At 39.7% G+C, this 24,618-nt stretch overlaps 1 protein-coding gene across 1 annotated transcript in view; it reads right to left on the reverse strand.

Moving 5' to 3' along the window:
- The window catches only part of PPP2R1B (protein phosphatase 2 scaffold subunit Abeta), a 44,284-nt gene that overhangs the window by 12,668 nt on the left and 6,998 nt on the right, over positions 1-24,618 (reverse strand). Inside the window, exons 2-8 of the mRNA XM_063436805.1 lie at positions 19,321-19,411; positions 16,132-16,232; positions 12,758-12,990; positions 10,743-10,890; positions 6,689-6,844; positions 6,077-6,191; positions 5,017-5,087 (exon numbers count right to left, since the gene is read on the reverse strand). Of these exons, the coding sequence (XP_063292875.1) occupies positions 5,017-5,087; positions 6,077-6,191; positions 6,689-6,844; positions 10,743-10,890; positions 12,758-12,990; positions 16,132-16,232; positions 19,321-19,411 (915 nt within the window). The remainder of the gene's footprint in view (positions 1-5,016; positions 5,088-6,076; positions 6,192-6,688; positions 6,845-10,742; positions 10,891-12,757; positions 12,991-16,131; positions 16,233-19,320; positions 19,412-24,618) is intronic.

The raw sequence follows: 24,618 nt of genomic DNA on the forward strand, positions 1-24,618 counted from the left end.
AGCCTGAAGTACCGGATAGGTATACATACCATACATCGAGAAAATTTCCCTTGATCCCCAAATTTCCCAGGCACCATATTTATTGAAATGGGTACATTTAACAGCCACAGGAATAATTGTGACAATAACGAAGCTCTTGAATTTTTTTTAATCATCTTGTCATTTCCTGCAGTGCTTAATCAATCATGTATGTGACAATTATTTTGTAAACACGAGGGTTGTCTGTCCATATTCTCCCAGGCAACTTCAGTACATCTCTATCTAGTGTCTGTTTATTACAATAATGTTAATGAAAGAACATGGCTTGAAACAACCAATTATCCTGACAGTGTTAAAACACTGTAGTCTGATACTCTTCAGGCGTCCACAAGTCACCAAGAGAGATTTAATGAACCGTGGCTATGCTTACTTCCAATCACGGAGTCAGAGAAAGGATTCCTTACAGATAATGAAATCTAAAAAAAAAAATTAAAATAAAAACATGCGGCGACAAGATGACGTAGAACACTGAGTGGGCGGAGCGTCCAGATTGCGCGCCAGTGAAGACGAGTGTTCTCCTCCACACGCCGATACCGAATAATGCAGTAGCTGGTACCAGAGCTGTGTTAGATAGAACACTCAACCATCCAGTGGGCAACTTACCAGATGCAACATGTGAGAGTCACCTTACCACTGCACCCATTGGAAAGCATGTATATTGCCCCTTGCCAGAATTAATTAGAAGAACAGATAAGTGCACGTGGGGCACAGCAGGGAGTTTGTGGGGCATTTGGATAAAAACAAGGTTAACTACATGCCGCCCATCTTCTGCTAAAAAAACATGCTATTGTTCTTTTCTTGCATGCTTAATCTTTGCAAATTATAGAAAATGTCCTGATTAAGGATTACTAATAGAGGGCTAAAATGAAACAAATATTAAAACAAGTAAGAGAATCCTCACAAAAATGAAAGACTTTCTACAATATTTTGCTCGAACTAAACCATCAGATCTTAAACCTAGGTTATTACTGGCCGAACATAACACCTCTAATACTACTGAGAATGATGAGAATAACGATACTAATGAATCTGAACTACATAGTTCAAAAACAACAAGCCTAAATGCAGCAGAACTACATCTTGCATCCCAAAATTATATCATAAAATGCTTGGATACTCAATCCAAATCAAGGAAGAACTTAAAATCCATATGGGCGAGATAAAACAGGAAATGACAAAAATGCATGAAAAAATTTATGAAAACGAACATAAAACCGAACTGCTCCAATTTGAATCAAACGAACAGAGAACAAGAGAGTTGACGAAATGGAGAAGAAAAAAAATAAACTCACTTGAGGCTCAACTCACAAATGCAGAAGACAGAGAAAGAAGAAAAAAAAAATCTGGAAATAGGGGGCATCTTAGAAAAGGTGGACCCGGGAAACATTAGACCTTATCTAACGGCACTTTTTAAGGACATGAAGGTCCAAGAGGCACATGGCGATGATATTATAGAAAGAGTTCAGACTCCCTAAACCTAGCTATCTCCCTGAAGAAACACAACGTGACATCATTATAAAATTCATAAAACAAAACATTGTATCTGCTTCAAGAAGTTTCCACACAGAGGAAGGAAAATGTCAAAACCTATATTTCTTCCAAGACCTCTCTGGCAAAGCAAGACAACTGAGAAGAGAATTTAAACCAATACTGGATGTCCTTAGGAATAAAAAGATGGGGATTTCCTATAAAAGTTACTTATTTATGAAGATAGAAATCTGAAAATTCTGCTAGGCAAGCTCTGGGTTGGATGAATAAATCTCCATTGGTGTCTAAAGAAGCAAGTTCTTAAGCTCTAGAAAGGGTTCTAGACAAGTTAAAGAAAAGGGAAAGAAAAAAAAAAGTTATAATTTGGATTTTTTTTATCAACGGTTAAATGTTCCGTTATTTAATGTTTTGTCGGTATTGTGAGAGGGCCTTTGAGGATTATCCTCTCTCCTTCACACCCCTCTCCTCCCTCTTATTTCTAATTATTATTTTTTGTATCTATGGGTTTAAAGGAGCACTCGCCCTGGCAAACAATATTATTTAAGAAGAGACAAGGGTAATATATCTCTTCATGATCCCATTTCTGGGATTGTTTTTGGACTATGGTCCATTTTGGATGTCTGTTCTTTTGAGTTATAGAATTCCAGTGTTTTGGGGTATGGGTATATTGTATGTTAAGTCTGCGCGACCGGATGAATGGTCCTTCACGTGCAATCAATTAAGGATAGTTAGATGAAGAATCGGTTAAAGATTGACACATTTAATGCTCAAGGCCGGAATGTTCCCCAAAAGAGAATGCTCTATATAACTGGCTTCTCAAAGAGATTATAGATGTTTGAGGGGTACAAGAGACCCACTGGAAAGGGGACGATGCAAACAGATTTACTTAAAAAAAAAAAAAAAATCATTCACGCATCTTTAAAGGATAAAAAAAATGTGGTGTTCTATTTTCTCAAAAAAACTTTAAAATTCTAATTAATACATAAACCATGTGATCCTAAAGGAAGAGCAATCTTTTTAATTTGTAAGTTGAATGATTCAATCTTTTCTTTGCTTAATATATATGCACCAAATGAAAGACAGGTTATTTTTTTTTAATAGCATAATGAGTAGATTCATCGATAGGATTAAGGGAATGTTTATTCTTTTGGGGATATTAACTGCGTCATGGACGTAGAGAAAGATGGATCTAATGTAGAAGGAAAAAGAACTGACCCAAAAGCTAGTGGATTCGCTAGATCCTTGCAAGATTCCCATGGGAAATTTTAATTCTATGATATATGGAGAACACTAAATCCTGCGGAAAAAGAATTTACATACTATTCTCATAGACATCAATCCTTCTCCAGATTAGATTATGACATTTAGTGACACAGTTAGGAAATGTAAGGGAATAAAAATTAACAGGTCAACTATATCAGATCATAATCCAGTAAGTATGGAAATTGAAACGGATTAAATTTTAAAGAGAGGTAGCTGGAAACAAGGAGACTCCATTTTGAATAACAATAAATCACTTTATGAATTAATTCTGAACTCCAACCTATATTTTAAGGAGAACCTAAACGAAGAGTTTAGCTTGGGGAACATTTGGGCAGCATATAAACGTGTTATCAGAGGATAAATTAAATTAGAGGCTCAAAATAAAAAATTAAAGAACCAATCCCCAGAAGACTTCTATTTAAAATTGGATGAGTTAGAGAAAATTAACACCAAGGATCAAAGAACTCTCCTTGAAATAGAGCAACTTAAGAGCAAAATTAGAGAATAAATGCTAGATAGCGCAAATAGGATTCGCATTAAATGGAAACAGAAGTGGTTCTACATGGGGAACCGTGCAGACCAATATCTATCTAATCAACTCAAAAATTCTAATCTCAAGGAGAGAAGCTTTGAAATTTCATCAGATATAGATATATGTATAAATAAAACTTAATAATGGAATATGAAACTCCAAGAAAGGATAACCATAATTTGATTTGCATAAGAAAAAAAAAAAAAAGAAAGAAAATTTTATATATATATATATATATATATATATATATATATATATATATATATATATATATATATATATATATATATATATACACACACACATACATACATATATACATACATACATACATATACACACACACACACACCACACCGATAGATAGCATGGCATGGGGTAATAGCTGGCTACAAGTTGGGAGAGCTACCCATTGTTTAAATATCCAAGAATTGCACTATAAAATAATGCATAGATGGCATTTAGTCCCCGCTAGAATGCATAACATTGATTGTAATCACAGTGCCCTGTGTTGGAGATGTGGCCTAAGGGAAGGAACATTGAACATGTATGGTGGTCTTGTAGACTAGTCCATAATACATGGTTTAAGGTTTTTCCTAATAATCTTAGATATTTTAAAGATAAAACTTTTATCTTCTCCAGAAAAAGCCTTATTACATTTAAAACTGGATGGTTTCAATTAGCGGGGAAAATGTTTGATTATCCAGATCTTTATGGTCATGAAGATAGTAATATCAAGAATGTGGAATAAAAAAAAGGAAATTTCGCTGATAGCGATTTTAAAATCAAGTAAAATTTCCAACGCAGGCTGGAGAAAGGCTATTTTTCGGCTTTTTAAAAGCTTTGGTTCATATATCAAAATTTGAGGGCCTTGGTTAAATTCAGACCTTGAGTGCTAGAATATCTGAAGTTTATTTTATCCTATTTTTCTTTTTCATCTTAGATCCGTATGGGGTGGAGGGGACTTCCAAGGGTCACGCAGACCATGTCTTGTTGTATTTTTTATGATTTGTAAGCGGTCACAGAATATATATATATATATATATAAAAAAACATCTAGTCACATACATTATGTATTGTTTAGGCAGCTTGGTTATGTATAGTTGAATTGTACTAATAATAACTGTTTTATAGATTAATCAATCTCTGATACTCCAACTTTGTATGTGAATAATACAAAAAATTATATTTATATATAAAAAAAAAAAAAACAACACACACAACATAACACTTTTTTCCCCCTTATGGATCTAGTCAATTTCTCGATTTATATACTGCACAGTTCAAACTACCCCTCATACCCCCCGCAACAAAAAAGTAACAAGCTAGCATCACCACGTGGTGTGGCAAATATCATACTGTAGCAAGATACCGGCTTCCACAGATAATATACTATAAGTCAGATTTAATTAACAAAGCTGAGCTGTCTATATCTTAGTAAAGGAGATGCTATCCTGTGCCTTCGAGGGCACCTAATCTTATGATTCTGTCTAACGGAAACTCTTGACAGCTACAGAAATTTATTATGTAGACAGCCAAGTACTCCAAGTTAGAAAATAATAATCACAAGGTATAAAAAAGTCCTGATCCTTATTTTCCACAAATAAATAAATAAATCAGCCGCCAGAAGTACTTGCCTAGCCCGATGTACGTTTCACCAGGCAGGCTCCTCAGGGGGCGTAAATTGAGCTTACCTTTATATAGGGCAGAATGTGATTCATTATGATTGTCTCTCTTCCATCGGCTGGCAAATTTTCACAGAATTCTGAAACACAAAATTAAAACATTCTAAATCTCAGCCCTTACTTAGTGTAGTTAAATTTTAGTTAAAAGGGCAAATTGAGCACCCCTAAATGCTGTAGTTATGGTGCCGGCATGCCCCTGGTGTTTCGAGTTATTTGACATAAACCAAGGGCAGCATTGGTCGGCATGCTGCTCTTACGAAAGTTACACTTAAGCACTGGCAATAGCGATTTTGTCCAAATAGGACATTAACTGGCTTTATGCAATATCCACAGTGATAAGCCAGTGAACTTTATTAGCGTGCCTCTTTAACGAGACAGTGAAATTAAGTTGTTGTGGTGTGAGAAGGTCTCAGGCACTGCTCTACGTGAAAGTGTTAAATTAATGATTTGCCGAACGACGTAACCCCAAAGTCTGACGCTCTCAGCGGCAGCAAGGCCATGGCTTCCTGACTGAAGCCTCAGTCTGCACTGGAAGTGGAAGGGCAAAGCTGACAGGGACAGGATTGAAGACTTTGAGGTAAAACAATCCAGTCTGTTATCTGTTTACCTCCTTGGATAGGCAGGCACACCTCCTAGCATTATAATTTCAATCTAGAGAAGTTGTTTTGGTGCTAAGAGTGATCTTGAGTTTGATACTGAACCAACGCAGGTTTTATGCCAAAAGTATTTGCACTGTGAAGAAGATAAACTATAACCATTAGCTGCCTATTTTGGATCGCAGATACTTCTAAGTAAACTGCATTGGGAAGTCTGATAGGACATCACAAAGTCTGTGCAGGGTTAGAAGATAAGAGATCTAGATATACCCTCAGTGAAAATAATGCATAATTAAAATGTTTTCATTGGGGTTTATCTACTAAACAGAAATTTATATTAAATTTTTATTTGGGCAGTGGAGTGTCGCTTTAAGTAGCGATCACAAGTCCACCTCTTGCACAAACCAAACAAAATTCACTTTAAATACTGTGAATTCAAAAGATGGAAATTATGGAATAATGCAGTTGAATACCTTTAACTTTATGGGCTCCTGCTGCCCGAACTTCTGCCTCACAATCTTTCAGCAGGTTCTGAAAAGCGGGAACAAGGTCGTTTTTTGTGATCTCTGGACCAACTGCTTTCTGAAGCTAAAAAAACAATAGGAAATATATAAAGTTAATTCTAGAGTTATATGTATGCAATATAAAACAAAGAACAGTCAGCATATAAAAAGTATGTTTTGGAAAAATGAACAAAATTACTGATTACTAATATATTTAAAGCTTCTGACTCAACTTGAAAATGCTCAAACTTTTCTCTTCGTATCCAAATAATCTGTCTGAAGATGTACAAGTCTCCAAAACAGACATCTTAAATTATTACCTATTGCTCATAAAAGATACCATATAGCAGACAAATGCTGAATGTCCAAATACTCAGTCCGTAAATCCAAGTCTGGGAACTATACCCCCATGGCTAGAAGACTATTCCATGTACCCAAAGACCTTTTATGTAAAACAGTAATTCTTGATGTTACCCATCTTCACCCCAACTTCAAGTACTTCCCTTTTGCTCTACCCTAAATATCTGAAAGCTATATATAATAAATTTGTAGTATATACTTAAAGAATGGTATCTTTCTTACTTCTGAAAATTTGTCTGCTACCATGTAGCGGACACGCCAGGATTTGTCTTCCGTTGCTTGCCGTAATGTTGGCATCACCAGAGCCTCCAGGTCTTCTTCGGGAAGCAGTTGAGCAATGCTGACGCAGGCCTCCACTGCCAAGAGACGCACAGAGTCCTAGGGAGAACAAAGTAGAGCAAAACATTTTCAGCCATTGCAATTTCTTCTAGTGTCAGTGGTGCTGCATAGGTTTCTCACAGATACCCAATGAAACAGCGTAAATAATGATAGCAGGAAGGGCAAAGCAATAATAGTCCAACAAAAAGACTTCTGATATATGCCCAGTGGGACTTTTGACCAAGGGAATGTCAGGGCTCATAGAAGGATTTGAGTAAAAGAAGCAGCTGTCAGGGAGCTGTGAACTTTTTAGTTAAGACAACCAGGAGCAGGTGCAAAACTGGGACATGTTCCCCATATTCCCACTGGGTATTACAGCTTTTGAGCAAACAAACAAAAGATGCCATTGAATGGTTCCAGTACGCTTCCGGTTGCAAATTTTAATTCATTAAATTCAAACACATGGCACCTGATGCCTGGCAACGTCTTATAGTTTGAGGCTATCCGACAGCCATATCGTTGTGCTAATATAACTTGGGAATACACAGCAGTGGTCCCTAGATGACTCTAAGTATGCTGTCACGTGATCAGCATCGTGCATCATTTTACAATGCATACCCATTTTCCCCTGAATTACCCTATTTAAATGCTTTAGCATGGAGGTAAAGAAAACAGACATGGCATCCATAGATGAATGCACATGCGACCAACCAGCTCCCAGGTTTCCATGGATCCTGCTTGGAATGCAGCAATATAATAAACGCAGCGGGGCTTGGCATTACTCACTGTAATTGTGCAACTGCACATTACATTTATTTCTAAAAATCTACAGCACCAACATTTCTAATTTCTCAAGCTTTCATAGACTACACGAGGTTTGCTTCTAGGGTTGCTTTGTTGATGGAATACTCCAAACTACCAAAGCAATTCAACTTGCTGAGAGTCCCCTCTTTCTTACAAGATGAAATGTCACCTGTATAGAGTTCCCGCCTGGCTGTATATCACAGCAGAGAGGGTGCGCTTCCTTTTGTGCCCAAGCGCACAGAGAAGCATTGGATTCAGTCTTGCTCTATGAGAAGTACAGACAGTAAAAGCCTGATTGCTGCGCATGCGCCCAATGCTTCAATAGAGGTTAACAGGTTTAGTGGCTGAGATACTTCCTGAGCTGAGAACACTACAGACCCCGTGGGACTATCATTTTAAAAACATTTTGCATGTGTGTTAGTGGAATATATATATATATATATATATATATATATATATATATATACCGTATATACTCGAGTATAAGCCGACCCGAATATAAGCCGAGGCCCCTAATTTTATCCCAAAAAACTGGGAAAACTTATTGACTCGAGTATAAGACTAGGGTGGGAAATGCAGCAGCTACTGGTAAATTTCTAAATAAAATTAGATCCTAAAAAAAATATATTAATTGAATATTTATTTACAGTGTGTGTATAATGAATGCAGTGTGTGCGTATGTGTGTGTGTGTATGAGTGCAGCGTGTGTGTATGAGTGCAGCGTGTGTGTATGAGTGCAGCGTGTGTGTATGAGTGCAGCGTGTGTGTATGAGTGCAGCGTGTGTGTATGAGTGCAGCGTGTGTATGAGTGCAGTGTGTGTATGAGTGCAGTGTGTGTGTGCATGAATGCAGTGTGTGTGTGCATGAATGCAGTGTGTGTGTGCATGAATGCAGTGTGTGTGTGCATGAATGCAGTGTGTGTGTGCATGAATGCAGTGTGTGAATGCAGTGTGTGCAGGGCCGGTGCAAGGATATTTGCCGCCGTAGGCAAAACATTTTTTGCCGCCCCCTCCCCCCCCCATATGTCCTGACTTCCCCTCCTCCTCCCTCAGTGGTCCTTACCTCCCCACCCCCGTGTTCCTTCACTCCCCCCCCCAGTGGTCCTGACTCACCCCTCCCCTAGTGGTCCTTACCCTCCCCTCCCCTAGTGGTCCTTACTTCCCCCTCCCCTCCCATAGTGGTCCTTATCCCACCCCCTCCCTCTCATAGTGGTCCTTATCCCCCTTCTCCCTCCCATAGTGTTCCTTATCCCCCCCCATCCCTCCCATAGTGGTCCATATACCCCCCCCTCCCTCCCATAATGGTCCTTATACCCCCCCTCCCTCCCATAGTGGTCCTTATCCCACCCCCTCCCATAGTGGTCCTTATACCCCCCTCCCTCCCATAGTGGTCCTTATACCCCCCTCCCTCCAATAGTGGTCCTTATCCCCCTCCCTCCCATAGTGGTCCTTATCCCCCCCTCCCTCCCATAGTGGTCCTTATACCCCCCTCCCTCCCATAGTGGTCCTTATCCCCCCCCTCCCTCCCATAGTGGTCCTTATCCCCCCCCCCTCCCTCCCATAGTGGTCCTTACCCCCCCCCCTCCCATAGTGGTCCTTACCCCCCCCCCTCCCATAGTGGTCCTTACCCCCCCCCCTCCCTCCCATAGTGGTCCTTATACCCCCCCTCCCTCCCATAGCGGTCCTTATACCCCCCTCCCTCCCATAGTGGTCCTTAACCCACTACCTCCCTCCCATAGTGGTCCTTATACCCCCCCCCCCTCCCATAGTGGTCCTTATACCCCTTTTTTTTATTATTATTAATTTTTTTTAATTATTTTATTTATATTTTTTTTTTCGTCCCCCCTCCCTGCTTGATATATGGCAGGGAGGGGGGCTCCTTCCCTGGTGGTCCAGTGGCATTGGTAGTTCAGTGGGGGGGAGAGGGGGGCTGGCAGAGCTGTACTTACCTTTCCTGCAGCTCCTGTCAGCTCTCTCCTCCTCCGCGCGGTCTGTGCAGCTCCCTCTGTCAGCTCCCAGTGTAAGTCTCGCGAGAGCCGCGGCTCTCGCGAGACTTACACTGGGAGCTGACCGAGGTGCTGAACGGACGGCGCGGAGGAGGAGAGAGCTGACAGGAGCTGCAGGAAAGGTAAGTACAGCTCTGCCAGCCCCCCTCTCCCCCCAGTCTGTATTATGGCAATGCAAATTGCCATAATACAGACTCTGACTCGAGTATAAGCCGAGTTGGGGTTTTTCAGCCCAAAAAATGGGCTGAAAAACTCGGCTTATACTCGAGTATATACGGTACACACACTGACTCCAATTGTAATGTAATATATATATATATATTACATTACAATTGGAGTCAGCATCAGCCTGCAGTATTTTAGCAGTGATCTGATGACCTTTCGAAGAGATTTGTATGGTGGGATGAGCCATTATGTAGTGACAGCACAGGGTCTCAGAGGTACAGATTATAAACTCAACACTGATGATTGGTCATTAGCCGGTTAATGGAAAGGAATACTAATTTAGTCATGACACTTCGATAATGTTTTGGCTGCCATGTATTATCACACTGCCTTTGAGAGCGCAAAGCTTAGCCCGTGTGTGTTACGAAATGGCTGGTAAGCCTCACTAAGCATTTGACCAAATCATGCAGTTAAAACCTTTAAATCCTACTTTGTTCATACACCGAGTCAACTCTCAAGAGGATAAGAGCAGCAATCTTTTTGTTTACATCGAGAAAACCTTCGGTAACATGCTTTAGTTTAAATTAGATAATATATGGCCATGGTTTAAGCCTTTAATTGCCATAGGCTAAGTAAAACAATGAGTTAAGGATAATGTTTACAGCCAACCTCCCCTCCAGATCTCAAACTGCAGACTGTGCTTGGCTGGTTTTGTGAAATATTGATGTAACATGTATGGATATGTGAACCTAAACTGTGCATATTAAAATAAAAACTAAAATGATAAATAGAGCTAAAAACGGGGCGCAAGAGTATATATTGAGAATGGGCAGCAGCTGATTTAGCCTGCCCTTCGGTGGGTCCCCGCTCAGAACTCAAGCTGGTTTTAGCTCATCTTGTGCCATTACAGAGAGAACATCTCATCTCTGAAACATATCAGACTGGTCCCACCCATACGGGCATTTTAAAATGATAATTACTCACTTGCTCATCTGAAGCCAGGTTGGTAAAGAGTGGAATTATGTCATTTTTCACATATTCAAGTTCAAGGACTTTTGCGAACTCGCCCAGTTTGGACGCAGCAGCACGCCGTACCATGGGTGTGTCATCTGAGCACAGGTTTCGGAAGTGCCTGGAACAAGCCAAAGCAAGAGTTATTGCATCATCGGAAAGGAGGGTAAAGCTTGTAGCGGTTTGCCAGAGGGCCTTCATATAAGACATACATTAGGCTCCCGTACATATGAACTTAATTCATGCATTAAAAAAGCACAATTATTGCATTGTGAATGACTGGGGATTGTCACAACAGGTGAAAGTGTTAGGCACGAACTCTAGGGTCCTTTTTAAATGCTCTATTACTGCTCGATATAAACGGTGTGGTTCTGAAGGAAGCACTTTTCATTCCCTGAATTTTGCCATGTTCTCAGTGATTTAATTTAGGATTATGCATATGTACACATACATGTTTTAAATACAGTGTGTGACTTTTGTGTAACACATTAGAAATTTGTTTTGCACACATTCAATTTATTTTAATACTGCTTTTGTATTGCTGCTGTGAGAAATGCCATTCTGTTAATATGCTGCATAGAATGCATAAAAAATAAAAAAAAACCTTTCTTCTGATCAGACCTATTTAACTTCAATGATAAAGCGGTCTCAGTTCAGTTTGCTGAAGTAAGCAGGAAGACATGATAGATGCTGACCTGTAGTATTTAGATTAATGGTCCCTTTCTTCCCTGCTCTCTGTGACTACCAGAGAGTCACTTGCAATCTAGAAATACATTAATATGTATCTTTATTAACTCATGTTTATTATAAAGAATCTCTTGTAGCTTGTCAATAGTTTCCGTGTGTGCTGGTTATAGATGCCATTACCCAACATAATTGTTCTCATTTTATCAACCTCAGCAAATGGATAGGCTTTGTTGACGTTGTTAGGGATTGAGCCTATCACTCGGTTAAATTAAAGTGGATTTGGCTCCAGCTGTATTAAAAAAGTGTTGTGTTTTGTTTATAATAAAAAAAAAAAAAACACAACTATATAGTGTCAGGAATACAAAATAATGTATTGTTAACATTATAGAGGTAAAATAACTATTTAGATGACCAACCCCTCTCTTTGCAAAAAAAAAAAAGGGAGTGATTTTACCTTTTCTCCAAGCCGCGTCGGTCTTGCCTTTTTACCAGCTTTGTGGCTGAGATCATAAGGAAGTACTGGGAGGCTATTGCACATGGGCAGCAAAACACCACACTGCGCCAATCAGCATCTCCTCATAAAGATGCATTAAATCAATGCACCTGTGCAGCACTGACCCAGAAAGCACCTCTAATGGCCGTCTGAGTGACCGCCACTAGAGACGTTACTAGGCAGTTCAGTGAAAAGGCAGTATTTACATTAAAAAGCCTGCAGGTAGAGGCTATAGACAACAACTACACTTAAAGGGATCCTGTAGTGCCAGGAAAACAAACCCATTTTCCTGGCACTATAGGCTCCTGGAGTGCCCCCCTCCAGCCACTCACCTGAATCCAGCGCTGGCGCTCTGTCAGGCTCCGCCCACGCTACTCCAGCGCCGAGGGAGACCTAATTGGCATGCGCGGCAATGGCCACGCCCTCATTAGACCTCCCCATGCTTTCCTATCATGAAAATCTGACACTGGAGGTCCGTGAGGACGTCCATCGTCAGATAACGGACCAAAAGTCAGTTTGGATTCCGGAAGCCCTCTAGTGGCTGTCTGAGACAGCCACAGAGGGCAGATTTAGAACTGCAATGTAAACATGCAAAAGGGACACAAATAGCTGAAGTGGTCTGGGTGCCTACAGTGTCCCTTTAACTGTAATTGTTCTGATGACTATATAGTGTCCCATTAACAACATTTGGCTTCAGCTATGCCCTTGTGACATGAAGCAATTTCATTTCTGCACACTAGAACAACACTTTTGGCTGTCTTGCTTTGTGCAACTTTCATGTGAAAATTAAAGAACTCATTGGACTTACTGTCTTATCTCTGCCTTCACGGTGCTAGACACCCTGGGATAGCACACACTGAAAAGACCACATGCAGAAGTACGAGAAGTGAACCAGTCTCCGCTGGCTAGTCTTTTAACCAGGGGCACAAAGTGAGCTTCAAGGTCGACAGGAGAATGTTCATGAGAGATCTTCCTCAATGAATCCACTGCCTTGTCTCGTACAACTGTCTCTTCAACAGTAGCTAAGCTTTCCAAGGGAGGCTGTAAGTAATAGAGAGCAAAGGTGAAACAAAACTGAATGTTGGGCTCATAAAGAGAACGCTCATTATTTCATTTACATATCATAAAATCCTTGTTGAATTTTTTTTTTCTACCAATGTATGTCCTGTATAAAATCCTCTACTGTATGTGGGTATGGTTGTCATTTACCCTTCACTGAGCATGCCGTTTCTTTTAATCTTCTACCACATACACGGTTTTCTGACTAAATATTATTCTAATTGCCTAACCCTAATAGATGTTCCTGCCAGTTCAGACTGCAGCAGTTGCACTAAATTTGTTGCTGTAAATCACCAGTTCTCATAGTTAAAAGGGACACTATAGTCACCAAAACAACTTTAGCTTAATGAAGCAGTTTTGGTGTATAGAACATGCCCCTGTAGTCTCACTGCTCAATTCTCTGCCATTTAGGAGTTAAATCACTTTGCTTATTCAGCTCTAGTCACACCTCCTTGCAAGTAACATGTTCCAAAACACTTCCTGTAAAAAGAGTCATCTAATGTTTACACTTCCTTTATTGGAAATTCTATTTAATTTAGACTTTCTTATCTCCTGCTCTGTTAATAGCTTGCTAGACCTTGTAGGAGCCTCCTGTATGTATCTAGAGTACAATTTACAGAGCAGGAGATAAAAACTTTTAAAGTTACATCTGATTGAAAGTGAAACCAATTGTTTTCATTCAGGCTGTGTGAGTCACAGCCAGGGAAGGTGTGGCTAGGACAGCATAAACAGAAACAAAAATGATTTAACTCCTAAAAGGCAGAGAATTGAGCAATGAGAGTGCAGTGGCATGATCTATAGACTATAACTGTTTCATTAAGAAAGTTGTTTTGGTGACTATAGTGTCCCTTTAAACAGATTCTTTGAGTCTTGACGGGGTGGCCTCAGTGGGGATGTCTAATGTTAACTGTGGCCACATACCACTTGCAGCTACTGGGTGGAGTAAAGTTGTCTGGTCCTCTAGTCCTTGGGGAAATTGTCCTTGACGCTGCAGACTTTAAATGTATTATATACATAGTAATAGCAAATACATTGATTTTGTGAAGTGTGGGAATATTTCAGAGAGAGAAAAAAAAAAAAAAGATACTCGATAGCAAGAGATGTACACTTTAAGCACGTAGCCTCAAATATCAGTCTAAAGGCTGGCAAATCATCACAAGATTTGTAGTTCCACAACAGCTGGGGATCTAACTTTTGGCCACTGTAGCTCTAAGAAACAAAGGCCAATTAAGCACAGTTTCTCCGTGTCAGGATTATGGAACTTCCAAAACCACTTTCAAAGCCTGAACAGCCACTGATTACTATAAATCCTACTGCACCATAAGCTTATTATGTATATACTTACAAGACCACCTGGAGCTGCCTGATTTGTTCAAACTTATGCAGCAGCATCTGCTGCAAACCTACATAAATTAGTTTTAACTGGGCTAGTGACGTTGATAAAAATATTTAAGGACTGCCAAACTGAACACACGTTTGGCAGAGGAGCCAGAAGTACGCCCCCCCCCCCCCCCCCCCCGATGGCACCCAATATCTCAGTACCCAACGCTTGCAAGCCGCTCGTTCCAGAAGGCGGAAAAGGCTCAGAAGAGATCTAAGACTTTGGCAGCATTATTTGCTGACGCACAAAGTAGATTGGCAGGGAAGTAGGGAGACAGATGCAAGCTTTGAAACTGCAGCCAACAAAAGGACAAAGAGGGACAAGGCATGAGTCTACTGAACAACTTTCACATTGCTTTATGAAAGAGCCAATATACGAAGGCCAAGAAAGAGCTGTCCCTAACTGCCTGGATAGAGGTTATCTTAAAGGCAAACAAATATCCTTCAACATGTCAATTACCTCAACCATCAGTCGCAATAAGACATACAGACAACGCGAGCAGCGAGCCATGTGATGGGGGTGTAGTTACTAGTTATGGGACTAAATTAACCAGCTCATCAAAATTCCCTTCACAGCTTGACCCGAAAATCCATGCACCAAGGTTTTGCAGGCAGAAGGTGTAGGACTATTTTAATGGTGTATTTTTAGTCTGACACTTTACAAAACTATATGAAAATACATAAGAGATACATACCAAGATATAATCTATGTTGGAACCAATTTCCCTTTTTAATGCTTTACATAGACACTACATTAAACATGCTAAATAAATAAACTTTAAAATTGCTTATGTTAATATAGTGCAAACAAAAAAAACAAACAGGCCGTGCTCGCACAGACCAGGAAAACGCTCCACCAATCAGGAGCCTCTCATTCCAGCAGAGTTCCTTGGAACAGTCATCTAAGCACCAGGTGCATTTCCAGTTATACCACAGAAAGACACTTGATAGCGGCCACATGGTGATTGATATCAGCCTATCCTCAGTCTGATTTACAGATTTTTAAACTGGGCTGGGTACAGATCTCTACCAAGCTGCTGAATGAGCATATCTACAATCAGTGTCTCCCTTTTTTTTTTTTAATTTGGCCAAATTACAGCACAGAAATTGCTCTTTATTGACACAAGTCTTCTAAAAAGCTATGAACCAGACTAATGATGAAATTAATTGTTGCGTAAAGGGTTACACTAGTTATAAGAACGATTTCAGCTAGGATAACATTGGATCGTATTGCCTACTGCAAAGGGTTATTTACTATACAGCCAAGTACTCTGAATTCACTTGGGAAAAAAAAAAAAAAAACCCAATGAATTCTCTCCTGCATCTAGAACGTTTTTCTGAAAGAGCTTTCACCAAAATAAATAAATGTTATGTGCTACTTTCTCACTTCGTTAACCTTGAGAGAGGTTCCCTGAAAAGGAGGAATACGAATCTTTGTTTCCAAGGAGATAAAACATAGGGTGGCCGGAGAACCCCTTTTTGTAAAACTGCTAAATACGGTTTGACTAACAGCAGAGGACTTGCATGCAATGACTCCTTGCATTAAAACCACGTCATTGTTTAGACTGCAGACAGTACCTTTAATGGTACATAGATTTAAATTATACCGCAAGAAAATACATGTTTTTTGAGGAGGAGGCAGTTATTCGACAATAAGAGTGATGACATTCAGAATACTATATTTAGTTAGAAAAAGTGGGTGGTATGACCCCGGTTATACACAGCATATTCTGCGGGACTCACCAGCAGGCAGTGGACAAACTCAGGACCTCCCACGAGGGTGGTAAAGCTGCCCAACTGTTCCGCAAGAGCCAAGAGCACCTCGTCTTCATCGTATATGGTATCTGAAATCAATCAAAAAACAATGGTGTTTAGTACAGAAAGGAATAAATCTGCTGAGGTGCATGGTTTTGTCTTGTCATTTTTAAAGTGTCTCTGTCTCCCCCCCGAATGAGCACTTGAAAGAAGTCACATTGACTACGTTGGAATTTCTGACGCAGTCAAAAGATATACGAAGATAAAGTAGGTACTACTTTGCCTTAGTATTTTTCCTACTCTTGACAAAACTTGACAAAGGAAGAGCTACTTTGTCATTTGCTTAAGCCAGTGACAGCTTTAGGGAAAAATGAAGGTCTATGGAGGATCCCAGTCTAACGGGACATCAGTGTTGCACTCACACGTATGCGCAAGAATACAACACAGACATAAGCTTCCGGCAGCTGAAGAGGACTGGCAGGAAGACCATGGTGGTGCCAATGAGGGAGAGATTGAGGCAAATATAAATCACCTCAAATTATGCGGAGATCCCACACAGTGACTGGTGGGCTGGTGTGTGGGATTTTAACAGCTCTCGGATCGATATTGCTAAAAATGGATCTTTGCATGTGGTTCTCTTTATTTGTATGTGTCACTGCATGTGGTTCTGGTTATTGTTTAAAATGTAAGAAATATCTAAAAATAAGCTGTCAGTCAAGTTGCCCATTGTGAGCTATAAACAACCAAAGCAGGGCTTAATCAGTGGAAACATTTCTAACAAAATCTGAAATATAATGGAGAGGAAAAAGAAAAAAATAAGGAAAACTGGAGGAAAATAAAGACAGCAATTCTTATCTGAATAACTAGCTTTTCAGTAATTGTAATAACTTGTACTATGTGCACCCCATTATAGATGTAGGATCCAACTTTCCCTAAGAATAAATGATCTGTCTGACCACCGTGCCCAGAGAATGAGGGCGAGGGGTCCCCACATAACACTAGAGGAATTGCAATGTACATATGTAAAAAAAGCTAATGAAACATGAACAGCTGATTTAAGGATCCCAGGACCCATCCTCCCCGTCAACAAGCCTGGACTTGGAATACAATGAGAGGTAGAGATCATGCCATAAGCTAAATACCTAGCATCGTAAAACCAGAGTCTGTTATACAAGTTCAAAGGAGATGATAATTTAGCCAGCTCTAAAGTTTTGCAGTTGCAGTAATTCAATCCGTATCTATACATCAAAACTTCCAGCTTTTTAAAAAGAGGGTTTACAAAATAGAACTTGTCACGACTTATTTTACGGTGTCATCCACAAATAATATAAATCGAATTATACATTAGATATTATGGCTAAGCATGCAGTGTCACCGTGAGGAGCACACAGCATTCTGCATTGAGCAGATTCAGGTATTATGGAATGAAGACAAAAACAGCAACTTAAAACTCCACAACCCAGCTACAAACACCGCTAGTTTAATCTACATTTTGCAATTTAGTTTTCACTACACTTCGTGGAGTTTAGTAAATAAACCCCTTTCTGCCGTGATCAGAAGCATATGAAGTGCGTATACACACCACAAGCACCGTTTAACGTCCATATTCCCACAAAACAGGCAAATTAGGTGGGGATGAATTCATGCAAGTCGTAGAACTACAATCCTATAAATTGCCAAAAATAAATATACATTTAGTAGCAACTTTCCTACAACAATGCATTGATGAATTTTACGGCTACCTTAATTTTGCATGACAGCTGTACTATAACTATGTCGAAAACACTGCAGAAAAGTTCAGACACATTTACCATTTACCCAGAGAACATGAAATCAAGTGGGAACACAAACTGTGAACGTCTCTGCGTTTAGCAGTCAGGTGAATCATGCATGTTTCCATGGATACACACGGCCTGGGTACCCTGTGCAGTCAGAACTGCTGAACATGTGAGTGTAGAGGGCACAGAGGATACTGGAATAAATTAGCTAGCTGTCAACATAGCACAGAGACACTTTACCACTCAGGAAATGCGTGTTTATAGCTGTGTGTAAGATAAATGGTGACTCAGTAACTGACGAAATGATCCTATAAGAAGATCATGAATTTAATTTCATAAAATGTAAAAATGACAACCTTTTTACTGTTGCCAAGTAACAGTAAGCAAGTTTCATACTGTGCAAAAGGATGAATTATAGCCCCAGTTCTGATACAAGCTAAATACAGAAATATATACTTGTTTGTAGTGATAAAAAAAAAAAACACTCCAAACACCACAACCACTAAAGCTCTCTGAGGTGGTTATGGTCCCAGGAGAGCCCTTGTGCCGCTCATTGTAAAGAGTCAAACCATTTTTAAATAGTTTTACTTATAACCAAGGGTCTGCTGGGTCCCACTCCCCTCCTCTATTAGCATCCCCGGAGAGGCTTAGGAACTTCTGTTTCTAGTAGTAGTAGTAGTAGTAGATCTGAGATCACTTCCTCTAAGTGCTGCAAAGTGTAAATTGAGGATTGTCCCTCACTACCTGCAATCACCGCTTGGGTTGCACTAGCAGATATCTGAAGTCCCACTGGGACTCCTGATAGGCCAGAGTCTGTTTTGTCCCTGTTTTCTGGCAAAGGTAACAGGACAATACATATACTCACCTGTAATACAGAACGTCATATTACTTTATTGTGAATACAATCTATATACACTGTACAATCTAAAAAAACAAAAAAACTATTAAATGTATAAATGGAAAGGTATTTCACTAGACTTAAATGGACACAATAGGCACTCAGACCACTTCATGATATCTCAATGGAGAGGCCTGGGTGCATTGCCCCCCCTCTTTTAAACCCTGCAGTGTAAAACATTCCTGTTCTGCAGGTGATAGGACAGTATAAGTGTTAGGAAAACACACCTGAATTTCTAAAGCTATAGTGTTCCTTTAAGTTATTTAGCGATTGTAGGTTAAATCTAATGCTACCCAAAGGAGGATGACAAGTTCACGAACAATGCAAGCTTTCACATATTAGAAATTTGCAAAATAAACCAGAAGACAAATAGCTTAATTTCAATAATTACATACATATAAATTGACAAAATAAATGTTTAAGGCATTGTATTGTGAACGGATCATGCATTGCAATGCCAGGATCGCAGAGAATCAGTTTTACCAGAGGTTTAACACATACCGGTCAGGAAAGGAAGAAGCTCTGTTCTGGTTCTCTCAACACCCAAGGCCAAGGCTATAGTAGACAACTTCTTAATGCTGTTAAGACGCAGCTAGTGGGAAAAAAAAAGACAAGAGTCACGGTGTGAATTATCACAATAGATGCCAAATAAAAAGGCTCTTTCATTACAAGAAAACAAACATTTGATGACAGCAGTTGAGTAAACTGGGAGTAAAGATCAGCTCCTTTATATAAATCTGTAGTAGTAAATAAAGTGACAAACGAAACAATAGGGCTTTCTAATAAACATGTCTGTATACAGACAGAAATGACGGCTGGTCCTTATAACATCTAGTGTAAATCTTCAGATATTATTTGACTTCTTGATTTAAAGAAACACTTAAAACAACTGCAGACTGCTGCAATGGCCACGGTACTTTGAGTGTTCCTTTAAAAAGGGTCAGTCCAGGTATGATAACCACCTCATATTCTGGAGTGGTTTTGATGCAACAAGTCCCTCAGCACCATGCCACTGTAAGTAGACACAGATTTCGACTTATGTGTCCAGTGGGTGCCAACAGTTCAGCCATCTCTCTTCATGTGTCACTAAAGTGGACATTAGAACTTCTGCATTAGTGGCAATTTATTGGCTGAGATAATCAGAAGATGCTCTCAGCCAATGAATTCCATCCAAATAGGATTTAAATTGATTTTTCTAATGTTGGAGGAGAAATGTCCACTTTAGCTATATCTGAAGAGGAGCTAGAAGGCAGGCAGACAACGTAACCACTAGCTCCAGTTTTCATTTTGGATGGGGAACCGACATGAATTTTTTTTTTTCTAAAAAAAGCTAAATTAAAAATCCTTGTGAATGTTGATCAAATGAAAGAATACTGTCACACTGAGCTGTATAAGAATGATTGATACATGCTGAACAGGAAGGATTTTAGCTGTAATGATGCCGGTTTCTGCAAGACATGAAATAATCTGGTTTGATCCTCTCTGGGTGCTATAAATGCTGCGGTAAATGTATTTCATATGGGAAATATATAATCTGTGATTTAACAACACAGATTATTTCTCAGAATGACCTACATTTCTTTTAGTGTTGCAGTAGCACAAACATGTTAACCTCATCGCTTTAAATGTTCAGATAATAGAATTTATAGGTCAAACTTCTAATTCTGTTATACGGCATGCCTAGCACACATGTTAAAGCGACACTCCAGGCACCATAATGGAGCAATTAAGCAGTCCAGGCAATACCATTGTTTAAAAGAAGACAACCTTAAAATTAAATATATTTACTTTCAACCACAGAATGTATTTTTTTTTTACATTAGATTACAGGGGAGGATGACTGATTAAGTTATTAATTCTGATGACTTCTGTCCAATCTGATGCTTCTCCTACACAAGCACGGAGGAGGAGACTGTCCATTTATGGCAAATGCCGAGCTCAACCAATCTAATGCTTTCTACATGAAAAATTAGCCAATGTTCTGTATCATCATGCATTGTGTAATGACACTGAACATGAAGACATTCAAAAACCAAAAGATCTTTAAAGACACTCAAGGCTCAATTACTTTACCGGAATAAAATTGTTATGGTGCAAGAAAATTCTAGCCCACTTCAAAGCTTCCTTATTGAAGCCTTGGGCTGGCACGGAAGTGACGGGGCAGAAGAAACACTTGTAAATTTAAGGTAAAAAGTTCTAATATAAGTGATATGTTAGACAAACTACTCTCTATGGGAAGGGCTGGCCATTGGCAGCAGTGGGGCCACAGCTCCAGGTGGCACTTTTACAGCGGCGGCATTTTGTGTGACTGTCTGTAACTGTGTGTGTGTGAGAGAAACTGTGTGTGAGAGAGAAAGTGTATGTACCTGTGTGTGTAAGAGAGAGGGACTGCCTATAACTGTGTGTGATTCTCTGCCTGTAACTGTATGTATCTGTCTGTACTACACAATACACAAACACAGACACTGCTTCAACTATACAGACAATGCACCCACTACACAACATCTACTACAAAGAAACTGCATGCACTACACTGCATCCACACATTCACACTCTGTATCCACTACACACACTGCATCTCCTGGATGTGCATGAGGTTTAGGGGGGTGAGGGGCAGAATTTCATCCCTCGACCCGGGCAGCACAATGTCTTGGGCCGGCCCTGTCTATGGGGCTGTGGGTAAACCAAATATTGGCAACTTGGACTGAGCTCTCTACTCCCTGGAGATAAAACCAAGTCGCAGATTGGAATAATATACCATACAGATCTAAAAGTTATGGTGATGAAAAAGGTGGGAACACTGTAGGTGGTGAAGAAGTCTGATGCCAGTCAAATAGAAGTGTAATTTCAATTATTGTTAAATTCGTTACTCTCCAGGCATAGACTGTGGAACGAGAAGATAGCCTTTTCTGAGTTCCTCTGAATTATCAAGGTGTCCTGGGAACTTATACTGAATCATCTAGTGAGTGAATTCATCTCTTGCTAATCCAAAGAGGGAACAATTCGAGTTTACCTTATGCATTTTGGATTATAATGAAAAAATATATTGTTTTCATCCATAACTAAAGCCTCTAATTGCCGAAAATGTTTACGGCATTACTTAGTGCAGGAAAAATGCTCTTAGTAAACAGACCTCTTCACATTTGAGAGCCATGAGTGCAAGTTAAGACAACCAAACGAGACCCACTTATAACTAAGCACCTGTTTCAGATAATAAGCACACGAAAACATACCCATTATTAGGGGAAAATGTTTCTTCCTATACAAAAAGGCTGTCCTAAAATTACCGTCAGATATAGATTTTGTATAGAATATTTACATTTTTCAGATTACTGTTATTTATTTGCTTTTATACATAGAGCATCATCCAGAAGTAATTAATATCACTATATCTGTGATCCAACATTTGTAAAGTTTAAATCCAAGCAAATGGGACATTTTCAAACTATAGAGCCATTTGTAACACTCAGCGATGAACATGCAACGTAAAACAACGAATAGGTTACATACGAGTCTATGATATAGTAAGAGAGATCCGATTATGTCTGGGAAAGAAAAGTGGCTAAGCTCATTACTAGTGGCCATCATCCCCGTACCTTCTATAAACAGCTTGTAGTGATAAAGCAACTAAAAGATATTACTTTCTACGCTCCGAGGTTTTAGGTCAGAAACTTGTATTCTATGCCAGGAATTGGAAGCCATTTCATTTGAAATACGGCAAATAACCTCCCTAGTAGAAGGACTTTGATGCTGTTGGCCTTTTCCCCCTCCAGAAACAGCAGAAGAATAAAAAGATCTGAAGTCTGTGGTCCCTTTAAGATAAGAGAGAACGGGTTTTAAAGTGAACACTTGAACTTCCAGCACTGCAGTCAGGAGGGATTTAAGCCAAATCCTGCAAAGCTGAAAGATATTGAGGGATTCGTGTTGGCTCGGCAATTCATTTGGCCTTTTAAAGACATTTCACTGATTTTTTTTTCCAATACACTTTTGATGTTATCACACATTCTTGCTGCTAGTACAGGAGATTCTACTACTCAATGTCAAACCCTGAGCCTGTGTAAGTGACGTTGCGACTAATGTGGGTCTGCTGATAATAAAAGTTGAGATGGGCAAGTGAATCGAATGCCGCAAATCATTTTAGGCGAAGGTTGGTATTGTTGGCTTAAACCCTCTCTGTACCTTACGGTTTTAGTATTTGATAGATACCTTTTCCAAAACTGTATCCTTTAAAATGGCTCTGACTTTTTTGGTCTGTTAATTGGTGCGTTTTGATCCCCCTAGGCAGCCCTGTTTTTTTTTACTTTTGCAAAATAGTGACCATTTGAAAAGTTTTAAGGAAAAGTAGGGACTACTTTTCCTTATGTAGAACTTGTAGGTTGACCGGTTTAGTCAAGCTCCACATCAGTTGTCAACGTGGTAATTAGCCATCAAGCAGTTACTCACCTCCTTCTAGTTTTGTAGCACTGCCTGCAATTTTGTTTCACCAGCTCTGTGTTGACACTCACAGGATGCCGAGAAACAGCCCCAGGAAGGGCAGAGGTGGTGACATATTAGAGAGACACAGGTGGCACAACCACAAAAACCCAACAGGATTTGAAAAGACATAAGTAACACCAGTCCATGGTCACTAACAGGCACTGGGGAGTAAATAAAGACTGGGGAGCAGAGAAACGGACAGAGCAGGTTTAGAACTGGCTGGTCATTTACACACGTGTAAGGACCGGTACAGCTAAAATAACTTCACAATAGACATAGCAACTGCTGCAGAGCCTCCCATGCACATTAACATTCAAACACTCCCAACACATGACATTAGACTTCATTTCTTGCTCAACGCGCAAGAGAAGGCTATGGAAATACTACAAACATGTGTAAAAAGATCAAAAGTGGAAAATTCGCATAGCTGTCTCACCAAATTTTCTATAGAGATAGTTTCTCTCTCCCCTCCCCCCCCACATGAATCATATTTGAGTTTTTCCCATAGTACATAAAAGGAAATATACACAAAGATATACAAAGACATGAAGACATGAAGACATGTATGAAATAAGGCATAGCCCATATCACATTGGTACTGAACAGAGATTGCCGCTTACATAGATAGTATGTTAAACAACAGTGTACTTCAAGATGAGATAGAAAAAGAAAATCTAACAATAGCTTATTACATTCTACTGAACAACGTATCCCAAAGACAAGAAGGAGATATAATCGGAAGGCCCGAGATGCTGCTAAATATATTGGAGGTAACATTTAAAATGCACAAATGTAATAATATGATTACAGGTAACAGGAAGGGGCAGTGCATCCACAGGATTGTAGGGAAAGGCCTTAGTAAAATATGCCAAGTCTTTCATTCCAGCAGTGTCTCAGCAAAACTAGGGGCTCTCCACGGAGCTGCATCCCCTGGAGACACAATGAAATTAACTTAAATCCTAGGCACCAGACCTCTGCCGCCTGTGTCTGGGTATTAAATCACCTCAGGTGTAGAAACACACCACACTGTTCAATAAAAAAAAAAAAAAAAAAAAAAAACTCAAATGTGGGGTCATTTACCCCACAAGTAAAGAGCAGAAACACAGGAAAGGACATCACTCAAGATGTATATCTAAACCTTCACAGAAAATGTGGGTAATTTATATTTGGTATATACCTCGCTTTGGTTTGCTCAATATTCTCAAAATTACACAGGTCTCTCCATGCCACCATTTAGTCATTCTAAGTTGGGGTGCAGCTTTGCCACTGCATGACTTTTTTTTACTTGGAGTTGTTAAAGGAACACAAACATGTATTCCTGAC

This window comes from Pelobates fuscus, chromosome 11 (genome assembly GCF_036172605.1).
Source record: "Pelobates fuscus isolate aPelFus1 chromosome 11, aPelFus1.pri, whole genome shotgun sequence".
Lineage (NCBI taxonomy): Eukaryota > Metazoa > Chordata > Amphibia > Anura > Pelobatidae > Pelobates > Pelobates fuscus.